General features: G+C 37.7%; 1 protein-coding gene across 4 annotated transcripts in view; it reads right to left on the minus strand.

The window, feature by feature from the left end:
* SEMA5A (semaphorin 5A) overlaps positions 1–24,440 on the minus strand; it is a 353,854-nt gene that overhangs the window by 151,714 nt on the left and 177,700 nt on the right. For all 4 annotated transcript variants that reach the window (XM_074825752.1, XM_074825742.1, XM_074825761.1 and 1 more), the window contains one exon: positions 5,526–5,588. In XM_074825752.1, coding sequence (XP_074681853.1) covers positions 5,526–5,588 — 63 coding nt within the window. The remainder of the gene's footprint in view (positions 1–5,525; positions 5,589–24,440) is intronic.

Consider the following 24,440-nt stretch of genomic DNA (forward strand, 5'->3'; position numbering starts at 1 on the left):
CAGAAAGCCTTTTTCTGCAATACTAAAAAGCTCCCAGAACTATGTAGAAAAGATTCAAACACTCCTCCTGCAAAAATCAATGTCCATATCTAATAAAATGAACAAAATCAACAATATGCTTGGAGAAAATAAAGTTTCCTGGAACCTTCCATTTGAATGCTCTCTAGCATTCATTCACAAGATAGTCTCACGTAAAGCATTAAAAAAAACGTGAAAATACAGCTATGCAATTCTAACAGACATTAGGTAGAATCAGGTAAGAAAATCCATGTAATAGTATGGTGCAGAAGTCCCATTCTGTGGTCTATGTTACATTAAATGTATTGCTTGTTTATCTTGAAAATAGACTCTCATCCTGGAAGACAAGAAATAAAACCTGAATAATTTGAAAAGGCACAAAACAGACTGCAAAGCAAGATGGGGAAAATACTTTAAAGATCTCTGAGAAAACTCTCAGAATTTATTATCTATACCTTTCCTCATACAAAATAAAGTTTAAAAAACCCACACCCCCGGCCCCATAAAATCTCAGAAAACCCCACCTTTTTGAGAAAATACCCCCCAAAACTACATTTGCATTAGTCTTTCATGAAAATGTAGCTTTTAAAATCTTGTCTTTGAGCCTTTAAAGGCCAAACATCTTAGAATTAAGATTTGATTCCCATGAGGTACAAATACAACATCTTTATCTTGAACTTACCAAAACTGTCATCTTAATATCCTTTCAACCACACAGAAGCTAATATGCAACCATATAACAGAATTGGATAGTACAACAAGCCTTTTAAAAAGTAATTATTTCACTTCTAGGCCATTTCCCTGTTGCAGGTTGTCTTAACCACAACCCAGGGGAAAAAAAAAAAAAAAAAAAAAGCAACAATTCCTCCTTTTTTTTGTGGAAAGCGTGCTCAGGGAGGTTCACAGAATATAATACAGTAATTTATTGTTTGGGCTGTTTCCATCCTGCCCTTTGCAGCAAGCCATGGAATGTAAGTGTAGGAAAAATAAGTGGGTACTGACATTACAATCATCCAACCTCTCCTCTTCATATTCCAGAGCTCCCTGAAACAGTGCCATTGCCAAATTACTTGCACACTGATCACCCACTCTTTCTGTCTAAAAATGTTAATTTTTTAAACTCTGACATTCCCGGGATTCACAAGATGCTTCTAATGTTCCCAGGTCCTGTGCCAGCTTCACAACAATCCTTAGTGCAACAGAGTAAATAAGATATCTCATATCAAACATTTGTTGGGTGCATAGTACAACAAAATCAAAAATAAATTGGCTATTTTCTTCATATGACAGATACACAATAACACAAAACAAATTAAAAAAAATATATAACAATAACCACCCAAAAGCATATTGAAAAAGGATGCCGTTACTTAGTCATTTTAATTGTTCAGTCACTTTTTGAGCTCTGGAGCCAAGCTCACCTGGTTCACTTTTTAGATGTGCAAAAAAGAGATGTGTGTTGTAGAAGTGGCATTGGTGAATGCAAAGGACTTCAAAACCAAAGGGTTTTTTCAGTTTGAAGGGTGATGGTAGGTTTGGTGGCCATCTTTTACATAGCCTTATTCTCTATTTCACCTTGACCTCTATGCCATATATTTTCCTATTCTTCTATAAAAATATCTTTGAAAGAAATAAATTAACTTAGCAATTACTTTCTACTTTTGTATCAGCATACCTGAAACAAAATACAACTATTAGAAACAATTCAGCAGCCAAGCAGGCTAGGTTGCTACTTAAGTTTAAAACCAACTTGACAGTTCAAGGACAATCTGGCTGCATATGGTTATCCTTTCGCAGCAGTGCTTCTTGTACAGGCTAACATTTTAAACACATCCGTGTTTAATCTTTTAATACTTGTACTGAAAGTCCAGATGCTAACATACACAGACATTAGAATCTTAAATAAGCAAGGGTTAAGAAACTTTACTTCAATTATATATATATATATATTTAATGTCTCTTTGGTTTATTGTATTTTTACCATGTGTATTTATATTTTTCCTTTGTAACAATCCCTACCACAAGTGCCAGTCTGAATGGCCAAATTTATTCTCTTAGTTATATGTGGTGTTTTAGACTCCTAAATGCTAACGCATGCTGGCCACAAAGACATCATTTTGTCTGGCTTTCTCCTGGAGTCACTAGTTATTTTAAGCAAGAGCTTAAATTGGTGGATAAATGTCTGAAGTCTCAGTAACAAACATCAGACTTCAAAAGTCAAGTGTGCATTACACTGTCAAATGTGACAGATGTACCTATACGTTATCCCCTTCAGCTCTTTTCCCTTGTTGGCTCCTGAAGCATAAACCTCAGAACAACAACTGCTAACAGCTAGAGGCAAAAATTCTGTGCAGCTTCTTTCTCAAGAACAACAACCGAAAAAAAAGAGTCGTGTTTAACTGACCATTATCTCAAAACTACTATGGTTGCTTCAGGGTCCAAAGCTAGCTTCTGGTTTCAGGGCATTCACTCAGCAAACTGACTTGTAGTTTTGCTGCCCTGAACACTGCCCCCATGCTACTCTGTGGGCAGCAGAGCTTCAAAAAAACTAGGATTTGAATGAATAACCTACCGACATCCATTTTTGTAATCCTCATCCCTCTTCCGCCACAGTCTGGGGTGGCGTTGCATATTTTGTCTCCAATCTTTCCTGTCCCTTCCCTACAGTCATGTGTCTGCCCTGAAATCTGAAGTCGCCCTGGGAAATATAGAAATGCAACCCCCACCAACTCTCCAGTTTGGGATGGATCTATTTATACAACAATAAGCAAGCAAGCAAGCAGTCTTTCTGATAACAGTAACTGGAATTGTGTCTCCCATGGGATTTCCTCTGAAGAGGGACAGTTCACTGTAGCACTGGACTGAATTCCTCATAGTCTGATAATTCTCAAGGGAAAACCTTCTCCAAGGGAAGGCCGTTGTGGTTTGACTAGGAAGACAAGCACGCCACAGATCAAGGTGCTTTCCTCACCTGCATGCATAAGTCTTCCTTATACAGAGAGTATAGTGACCTTGTTTTAGTCTTGGACATAAAGCAATAAAAGACAAACATCACTAGGCTATCCTTTCTCTGGCCTTAAATTTATCCCTTGATTTTAACATCGATCACACCAGTGAAAGCAAAAGAGGCATGAAAAGTTCAAAACGACAGTCGCCATTCCAGCTGAGTAGGTCACCTCAGTCAATATCTTTGCATTCTCCAGCAATTCTCCTACATGAACCTTTCAGGCCACAAAGTCTGCACACCGAAAAAAAAAAGCCCTATGGTAACACTAAGAAAAGAGCTATTTCCTCACAGGGTTACCTTCAAAAGTAATCAAATATGAGGACTGTACTTCTCTTCTAGATCATGTGGAACAAGGCTATGGATACAAATGAAACACTAAATGTTTATCCAACTAATAACAATACTAAGAAACAATCTCAGAGGTCATTATTAGAATAACGTTTATACTATTTTACAGTGACAGCGTAACTTCCAGTCACCAGCTTCTTCAAAAGGGTGTGATGAGCATGAATGAAAATCTGCACATATGTACTACACTAAGGTCCATTCTTAAATGCATTTCACCGGTTTTGAGTATTTCTCCTTGCAAAATTATTTAATAGCAATGTATGCTTCTGCACCATTGAACTGAATGTGGATCTTACACCACAAATCATATTGTAAACATAATATTCAAAAGTACACTACTATAGTCTCAAATTTACCATTACTTTCATCCATGATGTTAGATCACAGCCCCTGCATGTGACTTTCAAACAAGCTCAATGTTATTCTCACAGTTTTAAACTTGGAAAATCACTGTAAAACAGACACGTAAACTTTTAGTTACACATTGCATTCCTACGATGATAGTTTCTACTGTATATGCACCTTCACCAATGTAACTTGTCATATTGTCACTTGAACATGCTCTCTTACTTCAGAGTATTGTCATCTGAAAACTAAGGATGACGGCTTGAGGGATATATTACATGAAGAAGCATAAATCTTCCAGGGAGAAATTACAACTTACAAAACAAAACATTTGTTTAAAGTATGAGGTCCCAGAAGTTCTTTCTTTTTTCTCCACACTGACAAGTAAGATTGTAGATCAGAACACTTGCTAGATGCTATTTATGCCATTAAAGCCTTCACACATAACTTGAGTCAACAGAGTTTGTCTATTCAAGTTAGAAATCTTTAAGTAAAATCTAACTCATTTCTTTTCTCTAGCTATTAATTCCTTCTATATACCTAGCAAATCCTGCACCTTAACAGCAAGTGAGCAGTAACTCTTAAATATGTTTCCCACACTGGGATGGAAAGAAAGGGAAAGGAGAAGGACAAAGAAGGCAACACCATTCTTAATGACTTTTCCCAGTACTGTAAACTATTTCTTCATAAAAGCAATCATCTTCCATGCATGAAGCTTTACACTGCACATTCACTACACTTGCTTTTTTTTCCAAGTAATTCTGTCTTTTTCTCTCTTCATGGTATAACATAGCCCTGTTTCTGAAGCGTGGCCATTCCTCCTGTTTAATCTCAAACAGAAATGGATAGGCCACGGGTACACTGAAACATTGTGTTCTGCATTTAGTAAAAAAAACTGGAAATGAACTGTTTAATGGGAGAAGTTAAAAAGTCAGTGATTAGATGACTACGCAGAAGAGACTCCTCCTCTACTAGATGGTAGAAGCATTTGGAATACATTTTTGAAGCTTGGGATTTTTTCTGAGTTTTGCACATCAGTAACTTATGTTGACATGTTCCACCGAACATGGGCCCTGAAAGTAAGTGTGCTCTTCTGTAGTTGCTCTTGATATGTTTTTCCTTTATGTTTTAACTCAGTTAACTTTAATCATTAAACAGTATAACAATTACAGACATAGATTGAATGTATTTCTATCTGCTTTTATCATTAACTTGATAACTAGCTTCAGTTTAGAACAGCCACTAAAGAACACAGCATTCATACAGGTTCTACCTTAGCACTGCACTTACCTGTGTTGAATAAAAGACACTGTAGTTGGCCAGATAAGGAATTGGTTCTGAATACTAAAAATATATCAAGTTCCATGTCTAAAAAGTTAGTGAATTTCACATTATTTTCTTCATAGCATCAGTAGATATGAAATATAAATGTTCCTAAAATTGCATCTAATACACAGGGAAATAAATTGAGGATTTTACAAAGTAATTACACAGTTATTCGAGATTTACAGCACTGAAAATGAAGTGAGAATACAGCCCATTACATATGACATGTTGTAGAGTCAAAACAGTAAATTGTTGAAAACAAAAGTTCTTGATCATTTCAGAAAAAAATCACGTGGCTGTACCTCTCACCTCACACTCCCTATATTGTTTTTTATTCCTTTGCTTACACATGTGTCAGATTCCTTTCCTCAACTCTCTTCAGAAAGGAAGACAATAAAAATGCATAGAGATTTATACACTGAATTACTCCTGCTATTAACACATAAATTTTATTAAAGCAGAACAGCTGTCTCATGCTTACCTTTGATTTGCCTTTGCTGTAACAGGCTCTTTTAGTAGCTTCATCACATTGCCATTCCACTGCCTGCAACCAACAGGAATTAGTTAGAAATGCAGGAAACACGGAAATATAAACCTCAGAGCTATCTAAGCCCATGCTTGAGATATGTGCTTCAGGCATACTGATGATTAGCTGTGGGTGATTCTTTCCATAATCACCTTACAAGCTTTTCTCCTTAGAAATGTAGTTTTGCTGCTGATGGCTCTTCAGTGTCTTAATCCAAAGTGAAGCTGGCCATCCCCATGAGTCACTGTACCTACCGCTACAGGAGAAATAACCACAATCACATTTGATGTTATTTACTCACTTTTGTATGAATCTTATCAAGGCAAGCAGTTAAGAACACAGAGAAAGGCTGACCCTCTCTCCCCAGCAAAGTTAGGCTGCATCACCACAACATCTGAGGTGAACTTGTATCGTAGGAAAATGTGCCCTGCTGCTGTTTTGCAGTATTTATCTCAAGCATCAAATGGAGATTTTAGTTTCTCAAGGTATGACTGCAGCACTGATCAGAGGCACTAAAGCATCCATTCAGAGAAAGGAGCAGTGGGCAGACACATACAAGACGATACTGAAATGGAGCACTGCAAAGAAGCGATTTGTCCTCACTTTTGAGCGGTCTCTCTGCTTCAACAGATTTATGCCAGGACTGTAACACCTAGTCTGCATTACTACAGTTTCACTGCATGAGTTAGCTCCAATTATTTCCGTATTTAACATTCAACAGCTATGATTTACGAACTCTATTCTTCAGTGAAGCAGGTTGTGTGCTTGGTGTTTATATGCCAATACATGTACATATTTGAATGCCTGTATATGCTGTATAGTCAGAGTGCATTTTAAACCACTCTCCATTCTTTCACCTCAACAGTGCACATCCATTTGTTCTTTAGATAAAAATACCACAAAGCACTATGTTTTATCAGCAAGAATTGAGATTTCTAAATTAACCACTGCTGCTTACTTATTGAAACCACAGCTTTTTCCTTTTTATTTACCAGGAAATAATGAAAGACCATTCATTCAGATTTAATATAGGTAATTTTTTGTACCTGTCTTTTAATGGAGACTATATTAATAGCAAGTGAACTCTATAATTAATATAAATAATAGGGTGAAAGCCTATTTAAACTAAAGGGAAAAATGCTTTCAGAGTATACTATGCAATACTCTTTGATTAGTGTTTCAACAAGCCCAAGAATGAGCTTTTTCATTTCAGAGGAAAAAAAAAGACTTATAAAAACTAATGCCATTACTCTCTTTCTCCACCCCAAACCTTCTCATTTACTGTGTTTGCTTTTGCAGATGAACAACTACAGCATATTGGGGAATATATTGAAAGCTTTTGGAAGAATCCACTTGTGAATGACCCTAGCATTTATAAAAAACTATCTAGCAGCATGAAAGAAATCCCATACTGAGTTAGACAGAAAAGCAGCAATGACTTAACTCTTTTGACTCTTCAATGCAAAAAGCAATTTACGTCCATAACGGAGATCACAGTACAAAAGACTGCTCTTGGATGACCAGCCTAAGTTCCTAATCAACCCATTAGGGCACCCTGAACCTATATTTTATATGGCACTAGATACAAGTATCTGATTATCTCTAAATGACACAAAAAATGTCAAATGTCTGGAGAAACACACGAGTTACCAGTAGGGGGTCAGAGCAGAAAGATTTATTGGAATATGGGTGCTTAAAACGAAAGTTTGAAGGAAAGTTCTTGCCAAAACTGAACTGAGAAGAATATGCCAAGCATGAACAGCAGGAAGTAAGAAGACAGAAAGACTGGATTAAAGATAAAGTTTCTCAGTAAATCAATTTTCAGTGACAAAATGTCCAGCTTTCAATTGGCTCTAAGTCCATGGTAAAAGACTAATTTGAAGGAGAAGGATGTGAAATGCAAAAATTACACAAATCAAGCAAATTAAGTACATTTCTCAGGCACTGAAAGTTTTGGAAAAGAAAATCAACAGACTTTGGAGATGGGAAACTCAGAAGCCAAAAGTGAGAGTTCTTCAAACTTTCCACAAAATCTGAGAAAAGCATACAATGCATCTCTGCAAGCAGGTCATGGCTGGAGAATCTGGAAACTCCAAGCACATAATAATGCAAGTAAAATTTAGAACAAGTCAGGCAGAAATTTTATTAACTCTTGTCATAGTGAGAGAACATTGGGACAGCATCTCTCCCTCTGCTCCCCTGTTCCCTGTCAAGTGATCACTGAGACCCAGCCTAAATACTGCTTCAGAAAAAAAGAAAGAGGTGAAGAAAAACAATCATTTCAGTGTTAGCAGAGCCAGGTATCCATCCCTGGAGAGATGGACTCCATAAGGAGCTTGCTAACTGCCACACTTCTAAGAAGGAAGCAAACAGTAAATAACGTGACAATATAGAGATATGGTTCTTGGTGAAGCCTGTAGGAGTGGCACATCCAGTATTACCTTAGCTCAGAAGTGGTGAGTTGGAAACAATCACAGACTGTTAGCTTTTAATCAAATATTCTTTGAGTTAGGGAAAACGTCATAGCTAGACCTCTCAAATATTAAATATTAACAATTTTATGACCCCATCACAAAACCACTAATACTATTATTAGTATAACTGAAAATAAACATTTTTTTCTTTCTTTGACATCCACAAAATGCATAGATTTAAAGATATTAAATATTAAAACCTTATGTAAAATTTCTGGATACCATAGTTAACAGCACATACAAGAACCCAAGCAGAATAAACTCCTGTAACTATATATAAATACATATGCTTGCAAGCTAACCAAATGGCAAACTCTGGGAAAACCCTGTTCATGGCAATGTGTGTCATAGGAGTAATATTGTCTGGACAAGAAATAAGTGCAGACACACTGGTGACAAAGCTAAGTGCCATCCTATAGCCCTGGGTTCCACTGCTGGGGGAGACAATAACAGAGCAGGCTGCAAATGAAGTATATTACACAGTCACCTGAAGAGAGCTGAGTAGTTCAAACAGTTGTACTTTGGTCCCTAGGGTTGCTGCATAGTTCAGTAATGCATACACATGTCCTATTGCTGGTTAAATTAAAAAAGCAGGTATAGACATTTCTATATGTAGCTAAGTTTTTTCTTTTAATCTTCAGGAAATTTAGGAGACTTTCCCTCAAAATGGAAATTCGGATATGCAACACAGCCTACTAGTAATGTACAGGGGGAAACAGGTGGAAAACTCAAGTTAAATGTCATTTCAATGTTGAAGAAAGAGGAGAAAAACATGTCCTGAATCTTCACCACAAAAAGACAAAACAAAATGTCCCAACAGAATAATAACAATATGGGTTTTGTCAGTAGAAGATTAAGACTTTTAAAGTTTTAATTCTGAAAGACCAGACACATGTGGATATTGTTATTTCAGAATGCAAGCGCAAAACCAGGTTTACTTATGTTACTGTTATCCACTGATCCCATTAAATTGACATGTTCTCCTGCTTGATACTGTTTGCTAACATTTCCATGAAGTTCAGATGAGCAGTGCAAATATGATATGCATACCATGTTGGATATCTGATTCACTATGAAGGCCTACACAGCTAAATTTATCCTGTTAGGATCTTTTCTTTCCTACATTTCTTAATAAGAAGCTCCAATTTTCACATGGCAAAATACAACCTTCAGCATTCTGTGTACTGTTTTTAATTAATATTATAATTCTACTTAAGCTGGCAACAAAATTCATTGAACCAAATTACAGACACTCAAGTTTGTTCACCCTGGGGAAAGAGGAAACAGGGATCTTGAACATTAGTGCTAAAGAAAATAAGGATGGGCAGGACAACATCTACTGTTACGCATCTTCACAAAGAATGTAGCTGCATAGGTTAAGGAGTAGGGTTTAAGGTAGCACATCAGTCTGTTTCTGATAGCAGGCTGACACTATTTACAGTGGCATGCCTTTTACAAATCCTGCTATCAATATAGTCTTTCAAGCACCTCTATAAATTTAATGCCTTGACTAAATTTGTTTCTAATTTCCCAATCTTCAGCATAACTACATTCTAGTAGACATAAATAAATCTTAATTATGTAACAGTCACCAGTAAGTGCAAAATGTTTGCAGAGATTTTTAGCCCTGTGGAAGGCACTGTGGCCAACTCTAAAGACTGAACTTGACAGGTACAACTTGAACTTGACCTACCATAGTCTGATGAGGAAGTCACAGTTGACTTCTGAACACGTACTGTTTTCTTCAGTTAAAAAAAAATACACAAACCTCCATACAGTTTTGACATAAAATCAAGACTGAACAGAAACATGGCTTTGGTGCACACTTAACTCTAAGTTTGAACCCAAGTTTCAGACTGATGGCAGGCATCTTTTTGTAAAAGCTCAATTGTAAATAACTGTATCAGTGTTTTAAACATTACATCATTGATGTGTAAAGTGCTTCAAAAACTTCAGATTAAATCCCTCCCAGCATTTTCAAGGGGCAGTGGGAGGAGAGAAATTCCAGCTAGAGAAGAAACAAATTCCAACTCAAGCTATATAATGAACCTATTATCTTCAAAATGAAGAAAAATATAGATGCAACACCCATCTATGTTGACTTAAAAATTACAGTATTAAAATTAATCTTATTCTTTGGAACAACAAATATATTTCAGTAATTTCTCTGTTCAAATGAATAATAAGAGTCTTGCTTAAAAGTTAAACTACTGTATCTTCTTCAACAGGCAAAATAAATAAATGCAAAGAAATTAGCTCCAATGGAAACCGAAAGAAAATCTCCAATCTAAACTGATTTATCCAAATACCTTAGAAGAACACTAAAAGAGAATCATGGGAAATGTAGAAGCAGTGAATAATTTCCACGTGTCCCTCCCACTTAAGAAACAACTGTCAAGACGTTCTCTTCATGGCCAACATGCAGCAACAAAATAAGTCCCCGGGCAACACATCTGGAGATCCCTTCCAACTTAAATTATACTATAATTTACCTGAAAAATTACAAAATACTAAAGGGGGAAAAAAATCAAAACCCTAAGTAATTAACTTTAATATAGCCCCTTTCTACAATTACAACTTTAATCAGTAAATGAGGACAGGAAATTTGAACACAGTTAAGAATGGACTGGTCAATTAGAATGTGTTAGGTGAGGTATGTATTAGTTGTACTTACAGGTTAACAAAAAAACTTGTGGCTTTCACCTACAGTGGAAGCTCACACATAACTGAGTACAATCAGATCTCCTGGAAGAACTATGCTCCTATAGCTACACAGATGCTCATAACATATATATGTAGACAGGTACACATTCATATGTATTTTTATATATGAACTTCTTTGAAGTGTGGAAACAGAATGTACTATTACATTCATAGAGAAAGAAGTTAATTAGTCAAGAACCAAAAAACGAACAGAACAGTATTCCAGACAGATGGTCCAGCACTTCTTCGGCAGATGGCTTTGCTAATTAGATACTGGCAAAAATAACATTAAAGAAGATAGTTTAATTACACAATGCCAAAAATTAACAACTACATGATATTTCCTTTTTTCTGTTTCATTATCTGCTTGCTTTCATCTCTTACATCATGTATTTAAACAATACTCTGGGGAGTTGGGGTATAATGGCAATAACCATAATAATATATGTCAACAAACATGAGTAATATTGCCTTATTGTTCACATCAGTCCAGCAATGGAATGGCTTCAAAATATTGTGACTTGTTTGGCGAGGATGTCTTGCAGCCTGCCTAATTAACTCCCAATGAACATGTATGCTGGAGTCCAAAAGCTGAATTTAAAGAGGCCATAAAGAAAGTGTCAGGATCGTAAATGCAAAGAATGTAGCCACAGAGAAGTATACCAGCAAGACATTAGCAGCAAATTAGCAGCCACAGAGTTAGTGGTGGTTTTGATGGTTACCAGAAATTTTAAGGCATGATTTGGTATAATGACATCCTTGCTTCCAGCAAATATGTAAAGCCACTTAAGAAAGATTTATACCTCTCTATACTTCAGAGTAACCATTTTCCTTGCTTTCCACACAATCATGACCCCTCGTCCTTGCAGCCATTATTGTTGGAGCTGCCTATTTTACCAATAGGCTCCTGACAACAGTCAGCTTCAGAGAGTGATCACCCTCTGTGGGAAAAACTAGAGTAAAATATTAAAAAGGGACTTCCTTTCAACACAGCTTTCCCTTTTGGCTCACCAAAAAGGAAAAGCTGGTTTCTGGGGACTAAAGCCATCCTGGTTAGGCTTTCATATGAAGTGATAGGCCAGCAGCTCATACAAGAAGTCCAGCACCGTATGGACAACTTTACTAATTGGCTACGGACACTGAGGTGCCTTGCCACCAATTACTGCATGTAACAGCCAGTTCTCCTGGGAATAACATTATATGTGCTTTCATTTGTTCAGAACCAGTTTTTACTGTTCATCCACAGTTAGAAAATTACAGTTTCTTATAAAATAAGCAGTGTGAAATGTATGAAAATAAACATCAAATCATCCTAAATTTTTCAGGGTTTGGAAATCAATAAGAACTGATAGATATATAATTTCATACCTAAACCAGGTAATATATGAAGCTTTATATGGCTTCAAGGAGTTGATGTCAACTTAATTTTATTTCAAATATATTGGCCTGAAGTATATAAAAAAGTGAGAAGTACATACCCTGCCAATTCATGGAGTAGCCAGAGTTTTAATTAGCTTATTTTATTGACTGTGCAAATAAATAGTAATTGAAAATTGTCAGAATACAATAATGTTGAAATAAAAAGGTAAGCATATTAGAGAAGAATTTAGAGCTACTAAGACTTTCACAAATGTTCAGTGTTGGGCCACTCCACTGACTTCAATGACACAAGATTCTGCCCAAGACTGAACTTTCAGAAATGCCACCTACCCATCCACCTGTGCATTCCCCTCTTTGTCTTCTGCAAAGATTTCTAAATGTCACAAACCATTCACTTGGTTTATATTTAACAGAGGCAGGTTTATAGAGGAAAATGTATTTCCAAACCTGGAAGTTAGCAACTCAAAACTTGACTATGTTCGGAAGTAGGGTTTTTAGTCCTGCTCCTAGAGAGTTATTCAAAAAACCCAAAACTGTTGCACTGTGACTTTCAAAGTTTTTAAAGTTCCAATCTGGAGTCTTGAGACTTTTATAGTTTTTATGGATATTAAAAAATTGAATGCAGGATTGTGCTGAAGGGGTAAAACAACAAAATGTTCTTGCATTACCAAACTTGGCAGCCATTCAGCAGGTAGGAATGAGATTTCATAACGTATTTTTAATGCACATTCTGAAATTATACTACATATAGTAAATTTAATGTATTGAATAAATTATATGTGAATCCTTTAAGATTTAACATCTGTGTTAGCACACTGAGTTTTAAAGCATTTCCTGCTTTTTGGCAACTGAGATTGATTTTAGTAGGCTCCAAGACCTTTTGAAAGCAACATTTCATTTTATTTTTTTACAAATAGTGTTTTAAACTTTTAGGTGCTGATGACAAATGTCAGGATTCTCTTTATTTCAAGAAAGAGAAAGGTATTTCAATGTAATTTCATACTCCTCAACCCCCTAGGTTAAATAACTGATTAAGTGGAAAAAAGAGTCCCCTTGCACCGGAGTGCCACAAAACGTTGGTTTGCATAGGCATAGGCAAGCAGAAGTTTATTTTCCTGTATACCTGCTCATTGTTGCTAAGAAACATGGAAATGGGAAGGAGGAAGTGGCACCGGAATGTGGGCCATCTTGAACAGCAAGTTAGCATGGAGCAAAACAGCCATGCTGCCATGGGATGCGAGATTAAAGGAGTAGCCCAGAAATCATCCCTCCTTACCTTTCAGCCACAGACAGGAAGGTATGACACTTCAGAATACTTTGTGCAAATCAAAAACCTTCCTGAAAAATTTCTGAGAGGCACAGCCAATGTACTATATCTTGCCCCTGGGATGTCAAAGACAGTTGTATTATAGCTTCCAGATATGAACTTACAAAACCAGATGAACCCGAGAGATACGGTAGAGGATGAAATTGTAACACTTTCTAAGTCATACTGAAAATCTGAGACTACAAAAAAAAAAAAAAAAAAAAAAGAAAAGAAATCTTTGTATTTCTATATGTGCATATGTAATTTTGTACATAATGACTCATCAGGAACAGAATAACAATTTTATCATAATTTCTGTTTGTCTTTTTTACTTATTTATTCACATAGTTTTGCCATTAGGCTTTAGTGATGGCAGCCTTGATTCTGTTAATAGTAATACCCATATATCATTCTAGAGAAAATACTACAGTGACTTTACAATAATTATTTACAATAATAAAAAAGTTTTTAGCCTAAAAAGGGCATATTAAAAGACAGCAAAGAGACAAAAATTGTTGAAGGAACAGTTGGGAGAAATCTCAAGGTCACTTGCTGTTGTGGGGGACTTGAACCTTCTGGGTATCTGCTGGGAACACAACGCAGCAGAGAGGGAACAATCCAGGAGGTTCCTGGAATATATGGAGGATAACTTCCTCACACAGCTGGTGAGTGAGCCGACCAGGGAAGGTGCTCTCCTGGACCTGCTTCTTGTGAACAGGGAAGAGCTTGTGGGGGAAGTAAAGGTTGGAGGCCGTCTAGGGTGCAGCGATCATGAGATGATTGAGTTTTCGATCCTTGGAGAAACAAAGAGAGGGGTTAGTAAATCTGCCACCTTAGACTTCCGGAGGGCAAACTTTGACCTGTTCAAAAGACTGATTAACAAAATCGCTTGGGAGGATGCCTTGAAGGATATGGGAGTCCAGGAAGGCTGGACATACTTCAAGAGAGAAGTCTTAAAGACACAGGAACAGGCTGTTCCCACGTACCGAAAAACAAGCAGTGGGGGAAGGAGACCGGCCTGGCTAAACAGTGACCTTTGGCTGGATCTCAAGAACAAAAGGAGAATCTATGACCTTTGGAAGAGGGGGCAGGTCTCTTGTGAAGACTATAAAGATGTAGTGAAGCTATGCAGGGAGAACATTAGGAGAGCCAAAGCGCAGCTAGAGCTCAACCTGGCTACAGCTGTATAGATAATAGAAAATGTTTCTATAAATTCATTAACAACAAAAGGAGAATTAGGGAAACTCTCCCTCCTTTATTGGATGCAGAGGGAAACATAGTAACAAAGGATGAGGAAAAGGCTGAGGTGCTCAACACCTACTTTTCCTCAGTCTTTAGCAGTGGAACTGGCTGTTCCCTGGACACCCAGCCTCATGAGCTGGGAGATGGGGAGGGGAAGCAGAATGAGGTCAGCACAGTTGAAGAGGAAGCGGTCAGAGACCTGCTAGACCACTTGGATGCACACAAGTCTGTGGGACTGGATGGGTTTCACCCAAGGGTGCTGAAATAGTTGGCAGATGTGCTTGCCAAGACGCTTTCCATGATTTACCTGAAATCGTGGCTAACTGGGGAGGTCCCATTGGACTGGAAGGTGGCAAATGTGACACCCATCTACAAGAGTAACAGAAAGGAGGATCCAAGAAACTATAGACATGTCAGTCTGACCTCGGTGCCAGGGAAGGTCATGGAGCAGGTCATCTCAAGTGCCATTACAAGTCATATAATGGACAACCAGGGGATCAAGCCTAGTCAGCATGGGTTTATGAAATGCAGGTCCTGCCTGACAAACCTCATCTCCTTCTACGACAAGATGACCCAACTATTGGACGAGGGAAAAGCTGTAGATATTGTCTACCTGGATTTTCAAAAAACATTCAACACAGCTCCCCATAGAATTCTCATTGAAAAACTGGCTGCCCATGGCCTGGATGAGCGAACGGTCTGCTGGGTCAAGCACTGGCTGGATGGACGGTCCCAGAGAGTGGTGGTCAATGGAGCTAAATCCAGCTGGCAGCCGGTCACAAGTGGTGTTTCTCAGGGCTCAGTGTTGGGACCATTTCTGTTCAACATCTTTATTGATGATCTTGATAAGGACATAGAGTGTATCATCAGTAAATTCGCAGATGACACCAAGTTAAGCGGGAGTGTCGATCTGCATGAGGATAGGGAGGCACTACAGAGGGACTTGGACAGGTTGGATCGGTGGGCCAATGTTAACGGGATGAGCTTCAACAAGGCCAAGTGCCAGGTCCTGCACTTGGGCCACAACAACCCCATGCATCGCTACAGGCTTGGGGAGGTGTGGCTGGAGAGCTGTCTGGAAGAAAAGGATCTGGGGGTTCTAACTGACAAACAGCTGAACATGAGCCGGCAGTGTGCCCAGGTGGCCAAGAAAGCCAATGGCATCCTGGCTTGTATTGGAAATAGTGTGACCAGCAGAAGTAAGGAGGTGATAGTCCCCCTGTACTCTGCACTGGTGAGGCCACACCTTGAGTATTGTGTCCAGTTTTGGGCACCTCAATACGAGAGAGATATTGAGGTGCTGGAGCGAGTGCAGAGGACAGCAATGAGGCTGGTGAAGGGCCTGGAGAACAAATCCTGTGAGGAGCAATTGAAGGAGCTGGGACTGTTTAGTTTGAGGAAGAGAAGGCTGAGGGGAGACCTCATCACTCTCTACAACTACCTGAAAGGACATTGTAGAGATGTTGGTGCTGGTCTCTTCTCACAGGTAATTAGTGATAGAACAAGAGGGAATGGCTTTAAACTGTAACAGGGGAGGTTCAGACTGGACATTAGGAAGTTTTTCACAGAAAGAGTGGTCAGAGAGTGGAATAGGCTGCCCAGGGAGGTGGTGGAGTCACCATCCCTGGATGTGTTTAAGGGTTGCTTAGATGAGATGCTGGGGGATATGGTGTAGGGGAGAACTTTGTAGAGTAGGGCTGATGGTTGGACTCAATGATCCCAAGGGTCTTTTCCAACCTGAATGATTCTGTGATATAAATTTCCATTATATATGTGACCAAATCAAGGTAAAATAATTTTAGACAGATGACAGCAGAGAGAAAGTAGAATGCTAACAGCAGAAGAAATGTAAGAACCACCAATTTATGCAGCTTGTTCAGTGAAAAGCCAGTGAAGAAACAAATGGTTTAACAACAAAGAGACACAAATATGAGATTTTCTACATCCTTCCAGTTAAAGTAATTGACTGGAAAGGTGATTTTGGAAGATCAAGATCAAGTTTTCTTCTTTCCATTTAAGGATAATACATAGATATGTAAGACATTTAGAAAGTGGATGGGGCAAAATGGAACACAATAAGAATACTACCACCAAATTTCCAGAGTTGGCAACAGGGTTGATGGCAGCACAACTGAGAGTTCTCTTGGGGAAAGAAGAAAAAGTAATTCCTATTTTGGTTATGTTTCCTTTAAAATAATTGGATTTAATTTCACAAACACTCAGATGATCTGAGACACAAAATAGCAGGAGTATGGAGAAGAATAAAAGGCAAAGAGGCACATAAATGGGTGTCATCTACACATAGATAATATTGTGAGGTGTGGGGACAGGCAAAAAAACAACAGCAGACTGAGAAAAATTCTTATTAAACACAAAGAGCAAAAGATGGAAAGCTTGAACCTATAGCTACCAGGAAAATCACTGGAGTGTATCTTCACTGTTAAATTATACAGAGATCAGTGGTGAGAAAGACAAACAGAAGCATCAGGACTAAGGAGAGTATGTGCTCCGAATACAGAAATGTCTTCAAAAGAACATCGTGTACTCCGGTTGCAACGGAAGGAGCAGTGGGAACAAGGAGGCACATAATGCACCTTTAAATCACAATTTTATTGTGAAGATTTGAGATAACAATGAGGCTATGAAAAAGCCTGAATGTTAGTCCATTTTTCTCTTTTTTTGACAAGTGAATGGTCTAGAGTAATGTCAATGACCCACGGAGCTTTTTGCCTCCCGGTTATGTGTTAAACATCATTTAAGTTATTAATTAGTGGTCAGTGACATCTGGCAACCTACTATTAGACATGTGAAATGAGTGGGTCATTTCTATCCAATTTCTAAAGGACAAGCATTCAGATCCAAATGAGTCATAACTGGCCTTTTTTGCAGAGACAATAGAACAGCTGCTTAGAGGGAAAACATATCCCTGATATATATAAAGGTGTTTACTTCATTTCACATTGACAAGCGATCTCGGAGAAGCAGATAGTCACTGAAACAACCACCATCATCATATCTTAACAATTCGTCTTCAACTTTTTCCTCGTATTTACCTCCCTGCTGACCTCATATTTCAGCAGACATAGGACAGTTGTAGGAAGCTCTACCCAATCTTTAGACTCAGAGCCCTTAACTGTTGAGAAAGTATCTCCTAAATTGCAGTAACATGCAGAAATTTTAGTAACAATCTCACACAGGGAGCCCAATCGAAGAAATTTATTTCTGAACCAGCTGTGTGATGTTCTCCTCCTCCTTCTGTAGCCTCTTTTCCATTTTTCTTGGTTTAGAAACCCTTTGATTGCTATATTGGAAGAACAATATTGTACTTTGGTATTTTTCTCCCAGAAGCTGAAAGCTCAGTGGAGGTAGTGATAAAAACATGATAAATAGAGCTCATTCAATAGGATTCCCAGTCCAACTGTTAATAAGGCACTTCTATGCAGCCATGGGGATCTTATTTCTTTTTGTAGATACCATCAGCTTTCCCTCATCAAATTACACCTTATTAACAATTTGTCCCCTGATGGGTATGTTATAGCTCTTAGCTTTTTAAAAGTGGTTTATATTGGCTACTAGTTTAGCATTATAAATAGAAAGTTACAAAAACTTTTTTATTACTAGGAATTATTTCTTAAAAATTCTCCTGTGCTTTTTTCTGTTGAAGAGAGTCCTTTGAAGTCAGTGTTCCAAATCCCAGAGCTTTTACTATAGCAAAACACTCCAAAATCAAAGGGAGATTTATCTAAGAAGAACAGAAGAAAGGCTAGAAACTACACATTCTCAATATCCACTACAGAAATGGGACAGTTTCTGCACAGTAGCTTATAATAGGAAACCCCCTCAGCGTATGCCTGAAGTACTGAAGAACTTGAGAATTAGACTAAAGTCCATTCATTTATAGCTCTTACTTTCCTTCAAATTCCGGAATGGGTCTGAAACTCAGATCAGGCTAAAGCTGCAAAGTCAGAAAGCTTCAAAAACTCAAAATTAATTTTCTATTTTGATTTTAATGGATATAAGAATAAAGAATTCTCAGTATTCTTGAGGGAAAAAATAAAGGATAATATTTATCTTGGTTAAAAAAAAATAAAGAATAACTTCACAGGAAAAACACTGGATTTGTACCTGCCTTAAGTGCAGGAAGAAATATGTTTTATTTTAAAACAATTCAATGGCATATACATTTGCTTAGCATTTCTCCACAATATTCTGTGTGATGCACACTTAAGAAGATCTAGGTATTAATAGCAGTTAAATCAAAATTCTCAGAGTTCAAGAAATAAGTTGTTGTGCTTTTCAAAAATATTGTGAGATTTTTATAGTGACATTCTGAATCTGTCAGTCTCCTTGCAGATTCTGTAACCTCTCCTTGCAGTGGAGTTTTTTCCAATGGAAAATGCCTACTGAAATTTTTTAATGCCTCATGAAATTACCCAGTCCTTTTACCGAAATTCAAAGAACACATAAAAACTCAGAGTGTGCAAGACTCATAGTAAACTCTGCATCTATAAACATGTTTCTTTCACTCTGAAAACACAGTAACTACACATTAAAAAGAGTTGTGAAGCAAAAAGACTTAAAAACATAAAGAGTTAAAGAAAAGGGAATTCACATATTTAAAATTAATCTGCAATGCTAGCAAGGCTATTGCCTGCTCAGGGAAGATATCTGACATCTGAACTCAGACAGAACTAAAGAAAACTTTCCTGCATTAACTTTTCCTGAGGTACACTTCAGCCCTGAATTTTCAACTGTTTCCCAGCAACAGAGACTCTTCTACTGCCTGGGATCTTCAAGGAGAGAATAAGGCTTTACCTAAAGTTACCTGTAGGACTAGGATCTGAGTCTATGTTAAAGAAAAGAGATGAATAGCTACACTTTAGCTTTACAATACACAAACTGTCCTACAAAACAGGAGCAGGCACATCAGTGAACCTTGCTTACTCTATGTGGCAAAGGAAACTGATTTATCCTCATTTTTAAAACCCAGGTAGATCCTTTTGGCCTGCACATTAACTGTGACTGAGAATCTACATAACCAATTTCTCAAGCGGAAGAGGAACTTCCATCAGTTAACATAAAATAGGTCCTGTCTCACTGCCAGATCTTTTCAAGGACAATGCCCACGTAACTTCAAATGGATTAAAACAATGCATTTTCATAGCCACGTTCTTAGAAATAGCAGTAGATAATTTCTGGCAGCGTTCATCCAGGCTATCAGTATTCTCCGTTAATCACTGTGCTTTGAATTCAGATACTTTTAATATTAATTCTAATCTGTGAGTTACTGAAGAAAGCAGAGGGAAGGTGAGACAGAAAGAAGAGTGTGTGTATATTTAAAAAAAAATGCTAGGACATAGGCAGCTCAGTTGGCTGCCAGATGCCCACCCAGCTACTTTCTCATAAATTCATTTTCTTGTCAATTAAAAATAAAGTAGGATGGTGAGAAACAAAGACAAATCTAAAACACTTCCCTACAAACACCACCTTTTCACAGGATCAACGTTACCCCTTCACTCCAGACTCCTCTACCTCCACCCCCCCAGCAGTGCAGGGGGATGGAGAATGGGGGGCTGCAGTCAGCCCATAATAGCTCCTCTCTGCCGCTCCTTCCTCCTCATGATTTTCCCTACTCCAAACAACATTGACACCTAGAGACCCTTTTTTTCTAAATCCAAAATTATTTTGAAAGTTGCAGCTCTGTGAGAAAGCAGTTCCAGTTAACCTCATAAAATCTATACTATACTGAGATGTAGCAGATAGATTTCAATGGGAGTTACATGCAAGCAAGGACCAGTCACTTCACTGAAAAACAGAGGCAACAAAAAAACCCAAAAACTTGAATGTCATGCCACTGTATTGGAGTTATGGAATTATTACATGGGTGTATATATTACAGAGATACATTATATATATGTATATACAAAATATATATAAGCTTTATTATCGAATTATGTGTGTGTGTGCGCGCCAGTTTTTAGCTTTGATTCTGCACTTCTTTTGGTAATAGTTTACATGCTGCCCTCTTCAAATCACCTAAAATCCAATTTGAGTATCTTCATTCCTGATGCTCTCCATTCCCAGAAATCCATTCAGGAGAAAAAAAAAAAAAGTTCTCACTGCCACTTCAGCTCTTAAAAGTGTTGATTCTGATGTATACCTTTGTACTGTCTTTGGTTTTTAATCATTTTGCCAAAAATGTACACATGTTCCTATTCTTACATGATAGACTGGATTACACCAAAAATTATGAAGACCCATTAACACAGACTGTATTTTTATGACTAATCAATAGGGCTAACCAGACTTTAGTAAAATAATCTGCTTCTAAGTCTTTTTAGTACTTCACATCTTTCTGAAACCTCCACCATTTAGACTGAAATTTTCCTCTGCTAGAGAGGAAAATATGAGCAAGTTACTTGTAAGAATAAGAGTAGAGGAAAATAAACTTTTTCTGTTGTTCTATTTGTAAAACTCTCATCTGCCTCTTTCTTATTCCACACACAAAGTAACTGACGTGAAAATAATAGGCAGCTTTTTGAGAAGTTCTATTCTGTGCTTGATCAGAAAAAGCTTCTGATTTTACAAAGTTATTAGGATAGCAACACTTCAGAACAGAATTAAGATTATGAATGCATGTGACCTGGATTTTGCAATTTTTTTCTCATTTTTCTGGGATGATTAAATAACATCTCATAACTTTATAGAGATGGTTGATGTCCACAGGCAAGAAAACTCAATAGTTCAAAATAGATTCTTCTGCACCAAAAAAATGCTCTTGGCAAGAACATCATACATTCCCTAAAAGATAAACTGCTGCTGCTAGTACTAACAACAACAATAACAATAACACCAATAATAGCAGTATTAAAGTAAATGACTAAACTATACAAGGAAAAAGAGGTACCCCAAAATAAGATGGGTATATGCTTCATTTTAGAGCACTGACTGCCCCCCTTACAGTTGGAACTAACTGCTAGAGCAGGAGAACACTCAAAGCACAGCTGTATTAACAGAATATGGAAGTACCTAAACTAAAAGTAATGTAAAATAAAAGCTATCATACCAGTAAGCAAAAATAGGAAGAGGAAGACATAAGGCTTTAGTTTTTGCTATTTTTCATCATCTTCTCTTACTACACTGTCCCAAATCCACTGCCAACAAACTGCTGCACTGCATTATTGACAGTTAGGAATTATTTTTGTACTCATCAATTTAATTCCTTCCTTCCAAATTTATCTGTGAAGTCCTCTATAGTGGAATTAACTCACTGAACGTGCTAACTAAATTAGCACATTTTAACTAACCAGTCCAGTAACCCACCAAATGCCTCCTAATGCTCACATTAGCAACTTCCAGTATACAGTAGTCATAGCATCAATAAATACAAACTTGTGTCAATAAATGGATAGAGTAATGCATGTATAGTACATGTTTTTAATCTCAATCTAAATTACATACAAAATCACGCTTGATGTTGTGGCAGCTGAAATTTATTTTCTAACATACATTATTTTTCTAGTACAGATGTAGCTTGTCATGTCTTACTGTCGAAAGAATGCTAGCTTTCCAAATGTGATAAGCCAAGCAGGAATCTCAATCACTCGGCTGTTGTTCTTTTTTTAATGAAGAGAGATTGGTATCTCAAGAATCTTGGGGGGTAATGCAGATGTGATGCAAGGCAGAGCACAGATAACAATTCTGACTTGGTAACAGCCTGAACATACTTAAAATGCATGCTTTCAAATCCCTCCCACTGTCCCCACCACAATAACATCTCTTATCAAAGTTTCATCTATTTTAGGAGGTAGGTTCTCCACAAATGCTAATCTGTTCAGATTCAATTCCAAACTGAAACACACACTTGTATAAATTAAAACAACTGAACAAGCCAAAAATTTCAATGGGTTGGCTACTTTCTTCGCACAAGAGGCAATGTATTGCACTGCACAGGGAGCTCAGAGGGAATTTATTTTGTATTTTAGCACAAGTCAACACAATTTTAATTTCACTTCCCATGTTACATGTTTCATTCATGTTCCTCAACCTAAACACTGCAAGTGAAAGCAGGAATGCATGAAGAGAGGGCACTAGCTAGTATAACTGGCAGTCACACAGAGTAAATATGCTGTATGTGCGAATGGACAGAGTGTCTCACTATCACACATGGCTATGTGCCCCAGTGAGCAGATAGGCCAAGCGTCTTTTGGCCTTTCCTGAAAAAATTACATACCATAGTTGGGAAGAATCCTCAACTGGAGTGAGATGGAAAAACTCACTGTAAACAACTACATGGGGACAGTGAAAGCACTGAACTGTTGAAGAATTAAAGAGGCACCTCTTGAGATGACCTTCAGGGACACTGCAGGACAACACTATGCCCGAGAGAAGTCCCGGTGATGTGGTAGCAGGTGACTGAGCAGAAGGAGACGAAAATGATCCAGTGTTGGATTCTCTCTCCCTATGCTAACGTACAGAAGCAGAGAATCCGACAAAAAAGAAGTAAGGTATGGTGGTGATTTGATCATCAGATGGTGCACAAAGAAAGATGAGACAAATTTAGTGGGATCCATAGCTCATGTCATATATCATCTCCAAAGTTACTTATGGAAACAGAAAAGGATAGAAAGGGAAAGAGAAAAAGGAAAGCCTCTCTCCAGTGGCCAGCTAGGAAGACAAGCGATTGGAGTATGTAGATGAGCATCCTCTCCAGTGCAACAGGTAGCCTCCACAAACGCATACTCAGAGTAATGTTAGGAGTTCAAAAAGTGCAGTAGCAATGGCAGGCTTCAGCTACCCTCAGAAAGTCTGGGTATGCATTACACTGAAGCCTGGCAGCAAGAGTAAAGTTTTAGACACAAATCAAGATTTTCATGAAGCAACTCAACATGAGGACCAAGAGTGAAGAAACAACTCTTGACTGTCCTACATAGCATGCAGGAATAGCACTGTAACAGCAACCACAATGTACTTAGATTCAGCATCACTGCAGGAGCAACTGAATACCCAAATCCACTACACAGCATGTTCTCCTTCATAACAGGGAACTTCAGTATGAAGAATCGTGATAAAAAAGAGCTAACTGAGGCAGCTGAGAGTTAAAGTTTTGCAGGCAGCATTCAAGGATACCTAGCTGGAGACACAAGACAAATGAACACTACCCATCAAAAAAAAAAAGATACAAGGGAAAGGACAAAAAAATCTATGTCTTGGCACAGATTAACAGCAGGGCAGAAATAGTTAATAAGAGGAGGAAAGCGTTTTCAGAAACTAAAGCAGTGTCAAAATGAAGAAAACAATAGATCAAAACTCTGGCAGGTTGAATCTAAAAACCTAACAATGTAGACCAAAAAGAGCTTGAAGAACATTTTGCAAAAGCCATAAATATTACTAATAAATCCTTCTTCAAACACATTAAAAGCAGGAAGCTTGACAGTTCACAGAAGCAGTAAATGATCAAAGAAGTGATTAAGAAGATAAAACCACACCAGAAAAAATAAATTTCCCCCTGCTCAAGTTCATCATGGAAGAGCTCAAGGAAGTTCTCATCCCAGAATAGGCAGGGGTGCTCATCAAAAACTCTGTCTCAAACCACAGTGCCATTAAAAGAGGTTACAGAATACAGATAAAATGAAAAGCAACAGATTTGCAGGATAGTTATTTATTCAAGAATATAAAAAAAATTCAGAGATGGAAGTGCTGAACTATTAATCAGTGTAATATCTTTAGCTTACAGCTGCTTTGGTACCTGAGGATTGGAAGATA

The sequence above is a fragment of the Strix aluco genome, chromosome 1 (genome assembly GCF_031877795.1).
Source record: "Strix aluco isolate bStrAlu1 chromosome 1, bStrAlu1.hap1, whole genome shotgun sequence".
Classification (NCBI taxonomy): domain Eukaryota; kingdom Metazoa; phylum Chordata; class Aves; order Strigiformes; family Strigidae; genus Strix; species Strix aluco.